Genomic DNA, 15,701 nt, shown 5'->3' with positions numbered 1-15,701 from the left:
GGGGGCCCTAATTTGAGTAATTGTGCTTACGTAAAAACCACTCCGTTATGATGAACCTAATTTCCTATTGCTATGTAATGCCTTAATGCTTAGTTAGTAAATAAATAAGAAGAAAACATTAAAAACAGAATTTATGCTTACCTGATAAATTACTTTCTCCAACAGTGTGTCCAGTCCACGGCGTCATCCATGACTTGTGGGAAATGTCCTCCACCACAGGGAAAGGCAAGGAGAGCACACAGCAAGAGCTGTCCATATAGCTCCCCCTCTGGCTCCGCCCCCCAGTCATTCGACCGACGGTTAGGAGAAAAAGGAGAAACTATAGGGTGCCGTGGTGACTGTAGTGTATAAAGAAAAAAAATTTCAACCTGATTAAAAAAACCAGGGCGGGCCGTGGACCGGACACACCGTTGGAGAAAGTAATTTATCAGGTAAGCATAAATTCTGTTTTCTCCAACATTGGTGTGTCCGGTCCACGGCGTCATCCATTACTTGTGGGAACCAATACCAAAGCTTTAGGACACGGATGAAGGGAGGGAGCAAATCAGGTTACCTAAACAGAAGGCACCACGGCTTGCAAAACCTTTCTCCCAAAAACAGCCTCTGAAGAAGCAAAAATATCAAATTTGTAGAATTTGGCAAAAGTGTGCAGAGAAGACCAAGTCGCTGCCTTACATATCTGGTCAACAGAAGCCTCGTTCTTATAGGCCCATGTGGAAGCCACAGCCCTAGTAGAGTGAGCTGTGATACGGTCAGGAGGCTGCCGTCCGGCAGTCTCATAAGCCAAGCGGATAATGCTTTTCAGCCAGAAAGAGAGAGAGGTAGCAGTAGCTTTTTGACCTCTCCTCTTACCAGAGTAAACGACAAACAAGGATGAGGTTTGTCTAAAATCTTTTGTTGCTTCTAAATAGAACTTTAAAGCACGAACAACATCTAAATTGTGTAATAAACGTTCCTTCTTTGAAACTGGATTCGGACACAAAGAAGGAACAACTATTTCCTGGTTGATGTTCTCGTTGGAAACAACTTTTGGAAGAAAACCAGGCTTAGTACGCAAAACAACCTTATCTGAATGGAACACCAGATAGGGTGGATCACACTGCAAAGCAGATAATTCAGAAACTCTTCTAGCAGAAGAAATAGCAACCAAAAACAGAACTTTCCAAGATAGTAACTTAATATCTATGGAATGTAAAGGTTCAAACGGAACCCCTTGAAGAACTGAAAGAACTAAATTTAGACTCCAAGGAGGAGTCATGGGTGTGTAAACAGGCTTGATTCTAACCAAAGCCTGAACAAAAGCTTGTACATCTGGCAAAGCTGCCAGTCGTTTGTGCAACAAGACGGATAATGCAGAAATCTGTCCTTTTGGAGAACTAGCTGACAATCCTTTATCCAAACCTTCTTGGAGAAAGGAGAGAATCTTTGGAATTTTAATCTTACTCCAGGAGAATCCTTTGGATTCACACCAACAGATATATTTTTTCCATATTTTATGGTAAATCCTTCGAGTCACAGGTTTTCTGGCTTGGACCAGAGTATCAATCACAGAATTTGAAAACCCACGCTTGGATAAAATCAAGCGTTCAATTTCCAAGCAGTCAGCTGCATAGAAACTAGATTGGGATGTTCGAATGGACCTTGTACTAGAAGGTCCTGTCTCAAAGGTAGCTTCCATGGTGGAGCCGATGACATATTCACCAGGTCTGCATACCAAGTCCTGCGTGGCCATGCAGGAGCTATCAGAATCACTGAGGCCTTCTCCTGTTTGATCCTGGCTATGAGCCTGGGGAGGAGAGGAAACGGTGGAAACACATATGCTAGGTTGAACGACCAAGGCGCCACTAATGCATCCACTAGAGTCGCCTTGGGATCCCTGGATCTGGACCCGTAGCAAGGAATCTTGAAGTTCTGATGGGACGCCATTAGATCCATGTCTGGAATGCCCCATAATTGGGTTAACTGAGCAAAGACCTCCGGATGGAGTTCCCACTCCCCCGGATGGAAAGTCTGACGACTCAAATAGTCCGCCTCCCAGTTGTCTACTCCTGGGATGTGAATAGCAGATAGATGGCAGGAGTGATTCTCTGCCCATTGGATTATCTTGGTTACTTCCTTCATCGCTAGGGAACTCTTTGTTCCCCCCTGATGATTGATGTACGCAACAGTCGTTATGTTGTCCGACTGAAATCTTATGAACCTGGCTTCCGCTAGCTGAGGCCAAGCCAGGAGCGCATTGAATATAGCTCTTAGTTCCAAAATGTTTATCGGGAGAAGCGACTCTTCCCGCGACCATAGGCCCTGAGCTTTCAGAGAGTCCCAGACCGCGCCCCACCCCAAGAGGCTTGCGTCGGTCGTGACGATGACCCACTCCGGTCTGCGGAAACTCATTCCCTGAGACAGGTGATCCTGGGTCAACCACCAGAGAAGTGAGTCCCTGGTTACCTGGTCTACTTGAATTTGGGGAGACAAGTCTGTATAGTCCCCATTCCACTGATTGAGCATGCACAGCTGTAATGGTCTTAGATGAATTCGAGCAAAAGGAACCACATCCATTGCTGCTCCATTAGTCCTATTACTTCCATGCATTGAGCAATGGAGGGTTGAGGAATAGAGTGAAGAACTCGACAAGCTTTTAGAAGCTTTGTCTTTCTGACGTCTGTGAGAAAGATCTTCATTTCCACAGAATCTATTATTGTTCCCAGAAAAGGAACCCTTGTGGACGGTGACAGTGAACTTTTTTCTATGTTCACTTTCCACCCGTGAGATCTGAGAAAAGCCAACACAATGTCTGTATGAGCCCTCGCTTTGGAAAGAGACGACGCTTGGATTAGGATGTCGTCTAGATAAGGTGCTACAGCGATGCCCGTCGGTCTTAGGACCGCTAGAAGGGACCCTAGCACCTTTGTGAAGATTCTGGGAGCGGTGGCTAAACCGAATGGAAGAGCCACAAACTGGTAATGTTTGTCCAGAAAGGCGAACCTCAGGAACTGATGATGAGATTTGTGGATTGGGATATGCAGATATGCATCCTTCAGATCCACGGTAGTCAAAAATTGACCCTGCTGGATTGTTGGTAAGATTGTCCAATGGTTTCCATCTTGAAGGATGGAACTCTGAGGAACTTGTTTAATATCTTTAAATCCAGAATTGGCCTGAAAGTTCCCTCTTTTTTGGGAACCACAAACAGGTTTGAGTAAAACCCTAGACCTTGTTCCCCGGAGGGGACTGGGTTTATCACTCCCATCTTTGATAGGTCTCTTACACAATGTAAGAATGCCTGTTTCTTTATCTGGTCTGAAGATAAGCGAGACAGGTGGAACCTTCCCTTTGGAGGAAGTCCCTTGAATTCTAACAGGTATCCCTTGGAAACTATCTCTAGTGCCCAGGGATCCAGAACATCTCTTGCCCAAGCCTGAGCGAAGAGAGATAGTGTGCCCCCTACCAGATCCGGTCCCGGATCGGGGGCTACCCTTTCATGCTGTCTTGGTAGCAGCAGCAGGTTTCTTGGTTTGTTTACCCTTGTTCCAGCCTTGCATGGGCTTCCAAGCGGGTTTGGGCTGGGCCGCGATACCTTCTTGTCTAGCGGCAGTGGAGTTATTAGCCGGTCCGTTCCTGAAATTGCGAAAGGAACGAAAATTAGACTTGTTCTTAGCCTTAAAAGGCCTATCCTGTGGGAGGGCATGGCCCTTACCCCCATTGATGTCTGAAATAATTTCCTTCAATTCCGGCCCAAAAAGGGTCTTTCCCTTGAAAGGAATATTCAGTAACTTAGTCTTGGACGACACGTCTGCCGACCAGGATTTTAGCCAAAGCGCCCTCCGCACTACTATAGCAAAACCTGAGTTTTTCGCCGCCAATTTCGTTATTTGAAAGGCGGCATCCAATATAAAGGAATTAGCTAACTTTAATGCGTGAATTCTGTCCATGACTTCTTCATAGGAAGTCTCTTTCTGGAGCGACCTTTCTAGTTCTTCGAACCAAAAGGACGCCGCTGAAGTGACAGTAATAACACACGTAGCTGGTTGAAGGATGAACCCTTGCTGAACAAAAATCTTTTTAAGCAATCCTTCCAATTTTTTATCCATAGGATCTTTGAAAGCGCAGCTGTCCTCTATAGGAATAGTTGTGCGCTTCGCTAGTGTTGAAACAGCTCCCTCAACCTTCGGGACCGTTTGCCATGCGTCCCTTCTAGGGTCTACTATGGGAAACATTTTCTTAAATATAGGAGGTGGGGCAAAGGGTACACCTGGCTTCTCCCACTCCTTTTCCACTATGTTCGCTACCCTCTTAGGTATTGGAAAAGCGTCGTCGTGCACTGGGACCTCTAAAAATGTGTCCAATTTGCACAACTTCTCTGGTACTACCATGGAATCACAGTCATCCAGAGTAGCTAATACCTCCTTAAGCAAAGCGCGGAGATGTTCTAGCTTAAACTTAAATGCCACTAGATCAGGTTCTGCCTGTTGAGAAATTTTTCCTGAGTCTGAAATTTCACCCTCAGACAGCCCTTCCCTCACAGCCAATTCCGATTGATGTGAGGGTAAAATAGATAAGGCATCGTCAGCGTCTGATTGTTCATCCTTTTTATCTGTATTTAAAACTGAACAATCACGCTTTCTCTGAAAAACTGGCAGTTTGGTTAAAAGATTTGCTATAGAATTATCCACTACTGCTGATAATTGTTGCATAGAAATAAGCACTGGCGCGCTAGGTGTCGCCTGCGCGGGCAAAGCTGGTGTAGACACAGAAGGAGAGGATGTAGAGCTATCCCCACTATCTTCATTAGATAAATCATCTTGGGCAACATTATGAAAAATAACAGAGCTGTCCTGATTTTGTTTGGACGCTATGGCGCAATTATCACAAACACTCGAAGGTGGAACCACATTTGTCTCTATACACACAGAACATAGGTTATCTGATGGAACAGACATGTTAAACAGATTTAGGCAGGCAAACAATGCAATAAAAACGATTTTAAACAAAAACGTTACTGTCTCTTTAAATAATAAAATGACACATTTATTTCTGAATGTTCAAAAAACTATGAAGGCAATATCCGATTTTTCTGAAATTTGGACCCCAGTGTCTTAATGCTTAGAAAGTATTGCACAGCAAATATGGAGACTCTAGCTCTTAAAACAAGCAAACCGGAGCTAATTGTTGGATTTAACCGTTTTTACACACCACAATCCCAGCTACAGCCTTGCTGCAGCTTTTTACCTTCCTTAGGGGTCACCATTCACAGAAAAAAGCCTTTTGGAGTCACTTTCTGAACCACAGGACCCTCTCACATGAATCTGCATGCACTGCCTTGAAATTCAACTGCACAGCTGAAGTGCCAAAATGAGGCTTCCTCCCTCAGCACACTAGAGTGAAGGGGCCTTCCTGACTAGATTTAGGTGTCTAAAACAAGCCAGATCAATAAAAAACGTTCCCAAGTCTATGTGAGCTTATAAAATATTTCAAATGGTATAATATTGTAATAAAAACCAATCGATTTAGCCCCTAACAGTGTCTACCAGCATAAAAAACAAAAAGGGGAAGCCTGTTATCTTTTTTGCTGAGGTGAAAGAAAAATGGCTTACAGTTTCCCCTGAGGGGAAAAATGACTGTCATCTAGCATTAGCCTGTGTTGTTAGAAGGAGACTAGTCATACCTGAAGCAGATGAGTCTGCAAACTGTTACCCCCAACTGAAGTTCTCTTGTTTCAACAGTCCTGCGTGGTAACAGTAATGGATTTTAGTTACTTGTGCTAAAATCATAGCCCTCTTAAACAGAAATCTTCATCACTTTTCTGTTATAGAGTAAATAGTACAAGCCAGCACTATTTTAAAATAACAAACTCTTGATAGAAGAATAAAAAACTACAACTAACACCACAAACTCCTCGCCATCCCCGTGGTAGATGCTACTTGTTCAGAGCGGCAAGGAGAATGACTGGAGGGCGGAGCCAGAGGGGGAGCTATATGGACAGCTCTTGCTGTGTGCTCTCCTTGCCTTTCCCTGTGGGAGAGAACATTTCCCACAAGTAATGGATGACGCCGTGGACCGGACACACCAATGTTGGAGAAATACAATTTGTAGAAAATAAAGTGCATATTAAAACTGTAGAAAAATGGGCTTTCAGAGAAAAATTATGTTTTGGTTTAAAATATATAAATACAATAAAGCAGATACATATAAATGTTATTTTTAACATTTCTGGGCAAAGCTTTAAAACTGTAAATTGATTTTTCAATCGTATAACAAAGGAGGATATATGAACTGTATGATACCTTAATAGATAGATAGATAGATAGATAGATAGATAGATAGATAGATAGATAGATACAATACATAGACAGATAGAGAAGCATATAGATATATTATGTTTAAAAAAGTTTCTCCTATAAGCTAAAAAAGCTATAATAGTAGTCTGCTGTCAACAGGCACATAAATGTTTTAACCACACAACAGCATATTCATAGTCTTATCATTAAATTAGCAAACCATGGGAGAGGGCTGAATATTTTAAAGGGGAAAAACAAAAAGTAAAAATATACATGATAATAATAATAATAATAGTTAATTTGCATTGATTTCCCATTACACATTCAGCACTCAATTTTTATAGGTACATTAACATATTCTTTAGGATTTTAGAACAAAATAGTGTCTGGAAATGCTTAGAAAATGGCAGTGTGTAACTTAAGGATGATTCTCAGTAAGATGAAATGCTGACAAGTCAGATAATACAAGCCAGCCTGCATAGCTCCCCATGGCCAAACTAATAATTTCTTAATGTCTAACCCATAATACACATACACACACTTCTCTTTTCAGCTATGCGCTTAAGGCTTGTACTTTGAATAAAATTAATAGAGAAAAGTTACTGCTACCAAGACAAACCAACCTTCAGGACCTTGTAAAACTCATAAACAGTACAGCTGTTTAGTTGTCACAAAGGTGCACATTTCAAGTCCTGTGTAACATTTCAGAGGTGAAGTTAACTCTAGGTAATATGGGAACTATGTGGGAACTATGATTTAATGCTATAAATCAAGGGCAGCTAATTCACAAACATATTTAGAAGATCACTGCTTTAGAAATTAGAATTTTATTTAAAACATTTTTATGACAATAATTATTTTTAGAAACTATGGTGGGAGTAAACAAGTAGTTGTAGGTCTGGACTAATCCTAGGATATGTGGATTTATTTTAGGCTCCTAACTTCTTGAAATAATCTACATATATGCAGTGCAGGATTGGCCCGTCAGGGCCACATAAGTTGGTCACAGAGCCGGCCTTATGTGCAGGCATGGCATATCTATTTCAAGGCCGCTCTGCTTCTGCCAGCAAGGCTGCAGGTGTGGAGGCCTAGGATGGGAGGTGGATCAGTGGCACCTTAGAACACTTGGCAGGCAAGTTAACAGGGGGTCCAGGGCTGGTTTGATTCCCCAGACCGGCCCTGCATGTATGTGCATGCAAGAACCCACAGACCAATTTATGGAGATGTGATGCAGCTTCGGAGCCATTGCAGTGCAGGCTTGTTCATGTGCATCTGTAACCACAAGTTAAGAAGCTGAGGTTGTAAACTTCCTGCTTGTTAACTTGTTGCCAACCTCAGTGATTGCAGATGTTAAAAATCCATGACTCATTTGTCCGGGATGAGTGACAAGCCCTGCTCTCATGCAACTGGTTGAAGAACAGCAAGGGGTGAGGTTTCACAAGAAAAATCTTATGCAATGTTAACATCTACCAGCCCTGAACACTTAAATACATGGGGGCATTTGGCTTGTAAAATATCCCTGACATATCAATATTATTGTGAGCTACTAAGTTTGATATACATTTTCCAGCTTCTAATTTAAAATAAATATACTTTGCAATAAAATCAACACATTACAATTTACAAATATGTATTAGCAATATATATAAGTTTTTGATCTGGTAAAATAGGCTCTTGTGGGGGGGGGGGGGAGTGACGACAAAGAAACTATATTTAGAATTAAAGATCCCATGAGTCACGTTAACTTCCTAAATCTGAAGATAGAGTAAGTTACTATTAAATCAATGTAAATGCTGCTATAATAAATTAGCTGTCATTTTAATATCCCTTGTGAGACATTTCTGGAAGATCACTGTACCTTGTAAAGGCAAAATCTTAACTCCAAACTCTTCAAGGTAACCAAGAGAACGTATTAAATCAAGTTCCTTGTGAATGGTCTCAGGACAGTCAGAAATTAACTGCAAGCAGCTCCTGTTTAAAACCAGAGAATAAAAACATGTAAGTATCAACACTTAATCATAAAAGCATTTTTACATTTTATGTTGCTCTTGACTTAAAATCAAGTGACCCCCTCCCTCTGCTGATATTTACTCTTTCCCTCATTGGTGTAGCCTTGGAAATTGCACATACACAATATAAGGTGTATACTTTTTATAAAACCTCATCCAATAGAATCACCTGCTTCCTTTTTAAATAATAATAATAATAATAATAATAATAATAATATGTGGAATTATACTAATAAAATTGAAAATTATGTTTCACTTAAAGAAACAGTTATTTTTTTATTTTTGTCATCTGCATAGAAATGAATCTTTAAAAAGCATTTCAAGCTCCCGTTTGTTAGAAAAATATGCATTGATTTGCAGGAACAGGACACTTTTGGAATGTTATTTAGCATATTTATTTTTGCAGTGACCAAATAGTAACAAACTTCTGCACAGATCAACGAAACACTCAGCATGAAGGAAGGTCAGGGTTCTGCATTCCACTAACATTTTTTTTTTCTTTTTTTAACGGAACATGAAACACAATTCTTTTTTTTTTTTCTTTTTTTATTCAATGTTGAAAAGTATAACTAGGTAGGCTCTGATGCAGAGGATTGGTGGCTGCACATACATGCCTATTGTCACTGGCTTTAAGCTAACTCCCAGTAGTGCATTGCTGCACCTTTAACAAAGGATACCAAGATAACGAGGCAAATTAGATAACAGAAGTAAAAGGGAAAATGTATTACAATTGTATGGTCTATCTGAATCATGAAATACAAATGTTGGGTTTCATGTCCCTTTCATTTTAATACCTATCAGCAACTAAATACAAAGGCTTAGATTACGAGAGGGGCACAAACAGTTCCCGAGCGATAAGGGGTTACCGCTCATATTACAAGTTGAAAGTAAATGCAATCAAAAATACATTACACTCACAATAACACCATCTAATTTAAAAAAAAAATGCACACAAAAGTTATAAGGGCTTAAAGATAGAAGGGCTCAGGGGTTAGAAAAAAAAATGGCAGGCATAGGGCTTTAACATTGAGATAAATACATATACATCTCTAAAAATATATACACACATACATACACATGCATATCAATAATAGTCATTATATATACAGTATCTCGCAAAAGTGAGTACACCTCTTACATTAAATCTTTTCATGTGACAACACTGAAGAAATGACACTTTGCTACAATGTAAAGTAGTGAGTGCACAGCCTGTATAACAGTGTAAAATTGCTGTCCCCTCAAAAACATAATTTATGCTTACCTGATAAATTTATTTCTCTTGTAGTGTATCCAGTCCACGGATCATCCATTACTTATGGGATATATTCTCCTTCCCAACAGGAAGTTGCAAGAGTCCACCCACAGCAAAGCTGCTATATAGCTCCTCCCCTAACTGCCATTACCAGTCATTCGACCGAAAACATGCAGAGAAAGGAAAACCATAGGGTGCAGTGGTGACTGTAGTTTAATGGAAAAATTACCTGCCTTAAAGTGACAGGGCGGGCCGTGGACTGGATACACTACAAGAGAAATAAATTTATCAGGTAAGCATAAATTATGTTTTCTCTTGTTAAGTGTATCCAGTCCACGGATCATCCATTACTTATGGGATACCAATACCAAAGCTAAAGTACACGGATGATGGGAGGGACAAGGCAGGTACTTAAACGGAAGTTACCACTGCCTGTAAAAAACCCTTTCTCCCAAAAATAGCCTCCGAAGAAGCAAGGTATCAAATTTGTTAAATTTGAAAAAGTATGAAACGCAGACCAAGACTCCGTCTTGTAATCTGTTCAACAGAAGCCACATTTAAAAAAGGCCCAAGTGAAAACCACAGCTCTAGTAGAATGAGCTGTAATCCCTTCAGGAGGCTGCTGTCCAGCAGTCTCATAAGCTAAATGAATTATGCTTTTTAAACAAAAAGACAGAGAGGTTGCTGAAGTCCTTTGACCTCTCCTCTGTCCAGAATAGACAACAAACAAGGTGAATGTTTGATGAAAATCTGTAGTAGCTTGTAAGTAAAACTTTAAAACACGAACCACGTCCAAATTGTGTAATAGACGTTCCTTCTTTGAAGAAGGATTAGGATACAAGAATGGAACAACAATCTCTTGAGTGATATTCTTGTTAAATACCACCTTAGGTAAAAACCCAGGTTGGTACACAGGACTACCTTATCCGTACGGAGAACCAGATAAGGAGAATCACATTGCAACGCAGATAACTCGGAGACTCTATGAGCCGAGGAAATAGCTACCAAAAAGGAACTTTCCAAGATAGAAGTTTGATATCTATGGAATGAAAAGGTTCAAATGGAACTCCTTGAAGAACCTTAAGAACCAGCTTTATGCTCCATGGCGGAGCAACATTTTTAACCACAGGCTTGGTTCTAACCAAAGCCTGACCAAATGCCTGAACGTCTAGAATACCTGCCAGACGCTTGTGCAAAAGAATAGACAGAGTAGAAATATGTCCTTTTAAAGAACTAGCTGACAACCCTTTTCTCAAAATTATCTTGGAGAAAAGATAATATCCTGGGAATCCAGACTTTACTCCATGAGTAACCCTTGGATTCATAACAATAAGATATTTACACCATATCTTATGTTAAATTTTCCTAGAGACAGGCTTTTATGCCTGTATTAAGGTATCAATTACTGACTCGGAGAAGCCATGCTTTGATAACATCAAGCGTTCTGTCTCCAGGCAGTCCATCTCAGATTAGTTATATTTAGATGGTTGAAAAGACCCTGAGGTAGAGGGTCCTGTCTCAGAAGCAGAGACCGTGGTGGAAAGGATGACATGTCCACCAGATCTGCATACCAGGTCCTGCGTGGCCACGCAGGCGCTGTCAAAAGCACCAAAGCACTCTCCTGCTTGATCTTGTGCAAACCCCTCCGGAGGGAATTCCCACTCCCCCGGATGAAAAGTCTGACAACTTAGAAAATTTGCCTCCCAGTTCTCAACACCTGGGATAGGGATAGCTTTTAGACAAGAGTGAGTCTCTGTCCAGTGAATTATTTTAAGACTTCTAACATTGCTAGGGAACTTCTGTTCCCCCTTGATGGTTGATGTAAGCCACAGTCGTGATATTGTCCGACTGAAATATGATGTACCTCAGAGTTGCTAACTGAGGCCAAGTCTGAAGAGCATGGAATATCGCTCCCAGTTCCAGAATATTCATTAGAAGGAGGGTCTCCTCCTGAGTCCACTATCCCTGAGCCTTCAGGGAGTTCCAGACTGTATCCCAACCTAAAAGGCTGGCATCTGTTGTAACAATTGTCCCATCTGACCTGCGGAAGGTCATACCCTTGGACAGATGGACCCGAGATAGTCACCAGAGAAGAGAATCTCTGGTTTCTTGGTCCGGATTTAACAGGAGAACAAATCTGTGTAATCCCCGTTCCTCTGGCTGAGCATGCATAGTTGCAGTGGTCTGAAATGTAGGCGTGCAAACGGTACTATGTCCCTTGCCGCTACCATTAAGCCGATTACATTCATGTACTGAGCCACCAAAGGGCGCGGATGGAATGAAGAACACGGCAGAAATTTAGAAACTTTGACAACCTGGACTCCGTCAGGTCAATTTTAATTTCTACAAAATCTATCAGAATCCCTAGGAGGGAAACCCTTGATATTGGGGATAGAGAACTCTTTCCTTGTTCACTTTCCACCCATGCGATCTCAGAAATGCCAGTACTACGTCCGTATGAGACTTGGCAACTTGGATGTTTGACACCTGTATCAGGATGTCGTCTAAATAAGGGGCCACTTCTATGCCCCGCGGCCTAAGGACCGCCAAAGTGACCCCAGAACCTCCATAAAGATTCTAGGGGCTGTAGTTAACCCAAAGGAAAGAGCTACAAACTGGTAATGCCTGTCTAGAAAGGCAAACCTGAAAAACCGATGGTGATCTTTATGCATCGTAATGTGAGGATAAGCATCCTTCAAATCCATTGTAGTCCTCTATTGAATCTCCTGGATCATAGTTAAGATGGTACGAATAGTTTCCATCTTAAATGATAGAATTCTAAAGAATTTGTTTAAGATCTTTTAGATCCAAAATAGGTCTGAAGGTTTCCTTTCCTTGGGAACCACAAACCGATTTGAGGAAAACTGTGTCCCTGTTCCTCTATTGGAACTGAATGGGTCACGTACACAATGCAAGAATGTCTCTTTCTTTATCTGGTTTGCAGATAAATGTGAAAGGCAAAAACTCCCCTTTTTTGGGGGGGAAAGCTTTGAAATCCAGAAGATATCTCTGGGGTATAATTTCCAATGCCCAGGGATCCTGGGCATCTCTTGCCCACGCCTGGGCGAAGAATGAAGTCTGCCCCCTATAGGATCCGTTACCAGATAGGGGTCCGTTCCTCATGCTGTTTTAGAGGCAGCAGCAGGCTCCTTGACCTGCTTATCTTTGTTCCAGGTCCGGTTGTCTCCAGACCGCCTTGGACTGAGCAAAAGTTCCCTCTTATTTTGCCTTAGAGGAAGTTGATGCCACACCTGCCTTGAATTTTCGAAAGGCACGAAAATTAGGCCTTTTTTGTCCCTTGATTTGGACCTGTCCTGAGGAAGGGCATGATCTTTTCCTCCAGTGATATAAGTAATCTCTTTCAAACTAGGCCTGAATAGGGTCTGCCCCTTGAAGGGAAGTTAAGTAGCTTATTTATTAAAGTCACGACAGCTGACCATGATATAAGCCATAGCGCTCTGCGCGCCAGTATAGTAAAAAACAGAATTCTTAGCCGTTAGTCTAGTCAAAGGAACAAAGGCATCAGAAAACAAAGGAATTGGCTAGCTTAAGTGCTCTAAGCTTGTCAAATATATTCATCCAATGGAGCCTGTAAAGCCTCATCAAGAGACTCAAACCAGAACGCCACAGCAGCAGTGACAGGAGCAATGCGTGCAAGGGGCTGCAGGATAAAACCTTGTTGAATAAACATTTTTTATCCATTGGATCTAAAAAAGCACAACAGTCCTCGCCAGAGGTAGTGGTACGCTTAGCTAGAGTAGAAACTCTTCTCTCCACCTTAGGAACTGTCTGCCATAAGTCCCGTGTGGTGGTAACTATTAGAAAACATTCTTCTAAAAAATAGGAGGGGAAGAGAACGGCACACCTGGTCAATCCCATTCCTTATGAAAAATTTTAGTAAACCTCTTTAGGTATTGGAAAAACATAAGTACACACCGGCACTGCATATTATTTATCCAGTCTACACAATTTCTCTGGCACTGCGATTGTACACATTCATTCAGAGCAGCTAAAGCCTCCCTGAGCAACAAGTGGAGGTTCTCAAGCATAAATTTTAAATGTAGAAATATCAGAATCAGGTTAAATCATCTTCCCTGAGTCACAAATATCACCCACAGACTAAGCATATTGTGAGGTAGTATCAGACATGGTTCTTAAAGCGTCTGTATGCTCTGTATCTACCCCCAGAGCTGTTTTGCTTTCTTTAATTCCAGGTAGTCTGACTAATACTGCTGCCAGTGTATTATACACAACCTTTGCCATGTCTTGTAAAATAAACGCTATGGGCGCCATTGATATACTTGGCGCCATTTGAGCGTGAGTCCCTGGAGCGGGAGTCAAAGGGTCTAAAACGTGGGGAGAGTTAGTCGGCATAACTTCCCCCTCGACAGAATCCTCTGGTAAAATAAACGCTATGGGTGCCCTTGATGTACTTGGCGCCATTTGAGCGTGAGTCCCTAAAGCGGGAGTCAAAGGGTCTGACACGTGGGGAGAGTTAGTCGGCATAACTTCCCCCTCGACAGAATCCTCTGGTGATAATGTTTTTAAATACAAAAAATGATCCTTATTGTTTAACATGAAATCAGTACATGTGGTACACATTCTAAAATGGGGTTCCACCATGGCTTTAAACATAATAAACACAGAGCCTCCTCTATGTTAGACATGTTAGAACTAATAAAGAGACTAGTAAGCTTGGAAAACACTTTAAATCAAGTTAACAAGCAAATATAACAAACGTTACTGTGCCTTTAAGAGAAACAAATTTTGTCAAAATTTGAAAAACAGTGAAAAAAGGCAGTAAATCAAACGAAATTTTTACAGTACATGTAATAAGTTAACAGAGCATTGCACCCACTTGCAAATGGATGATTAACCCCTTAATGCAAAAAACAGATAAAAAAAATAAAGAAAAACGACATTTTTTTTAAACAGACACAACAAAACTGCCACAGCTGAGCTGTGGATTACCTTCCCTATAACTGTTTCTATGCAAAATTTAAGCCAGCCATGTGGAAAAATTAGGCCCCAATAAGTTTTATCACCAAACATATGTTAAAAAACGATTAAACATGCCAGCAAACGTTTTAAAACACATTCTTATAAGAGTATGTATGTCTATTAATAAGCCTGATCCAGTCGCTATCACTGCATTTAAGGCTTTACTTACATTACTTCGGTATCAGCAGTATTTTCTTAGTCAATTCCATTCCTTAGAAAAATATATTACTGCACATACCTTAGCATATATCTCTATCAATCAGCCTGGTACCAGTCGCTTTCACTGCATTTAAAGGCTGTACTTACATTACTTCGGTATCAGCAGTATTTTCTTAGTCAATTCCATTCCTTAGAAAGATATTTTACTGCACATACCTTATTTGCAGGAAAACCTGCACGCCATTCCCCCTCTGAAGTACCTTACTCCTCAGAATGTGTGAGAACAGCAACTGGATCTTAGTTACGTCTGCTAAGATCATAGAAAAAATGCAGGCAGATTCTTCTTCCAAATACTGCCTGAGATAAACAGCACACTCCGGTGCCATTTAAAAATAACAAACTTTTGATTGAAGAAATAAACTAAGTATAAAAAACCACAGACTCTCACGACCTCCTATCTATGTTGAGACTTGCAAGAGAATGACTGGTAATGGCAGTTAGGGGAGGAGCTATATAGCAGCTTTGCTGTGGGTGGACTCTTGCAACTTCCTGTTGGGAAGGAGAATATATCCCATAAGTAATGGATGATCCGTGGACTGGATACACTTAACAAGAGAAATAACTCAACACACAGCCACTAATGTTACTAATATCTAAACTGTTGGCAACAAAAGTGAGTACACCCCTAAGCAGAAATGTCCAATTTGGGCCCAATTAGCCGTTTTCCCTCCACGGTGTCATGTGACTCGTTAGTGTTACTAGGTCTCACGTGTGAATGGGGAGCAGGTATGTTAAATTTGGTGTTATCGCTCTCACACTCTCTCATACTGGTCACTGGAAGTTCAACATGGAACCTCATGGCAAAGAACTCTCTGAGGATCTGAAAAAAAGTATTGTTGCTCTACATAAAAATGGCATAGGCTATAAGAAGATTGCTAAGACCCTGAAACTGAGCTGTAACATGGTGGGCAAGACCATAAAGAAGTTTCACAGGACAGGTTCCAC

General features: G+C 41.1%; 1 protein-coding gene across 3 annotated transcripts in view; it reads right to left on the bottom strand.

The window, feature by feature from the left end:
• NBAS (NBAS subunit of NRZ tethering complex) overlaps positions 1 to 15,701 on the bottom strand; it is a 1,903,611-nt gene that overhangs the window by 940,087 nt on the left and 947,823 nt on the right. For all 3 annotated transcript variants that reach the window (XM_053709663.1, XM_053709664.1, XM_053709665.1), the window contains exon 31: positions 8,134 to 8,246. In XM_053709663.1, coding sequence (XP_053565638.1) covers positions 8,134 to 8,246 — 113 coding nt within the window. The remainder of the gene's footprint in view (positions 1 to 8,133; positions 8,247 to 15,701) is intronic.

The sequence above is a fragment of the Bombina bombina genome, chromosome 4 (genome assembly GCF_027579735.1).
Source record: "Bombina bombina isolate aBomBom1 chromosome 4, aBomBom1.pri, whole genome shotgun sequence".
Taxonomy (NCBI): Eukaryota; Metazoa; Chordata; class Amphibia; order Anura; family Bombinatoridae; genus Bombina; species Bombina bombina.
The sequence above is the reverse complement of the archived record's forward strand: the minus strand, read 5'-3'. Positions and strand labels throughout refer to the sequence as shown.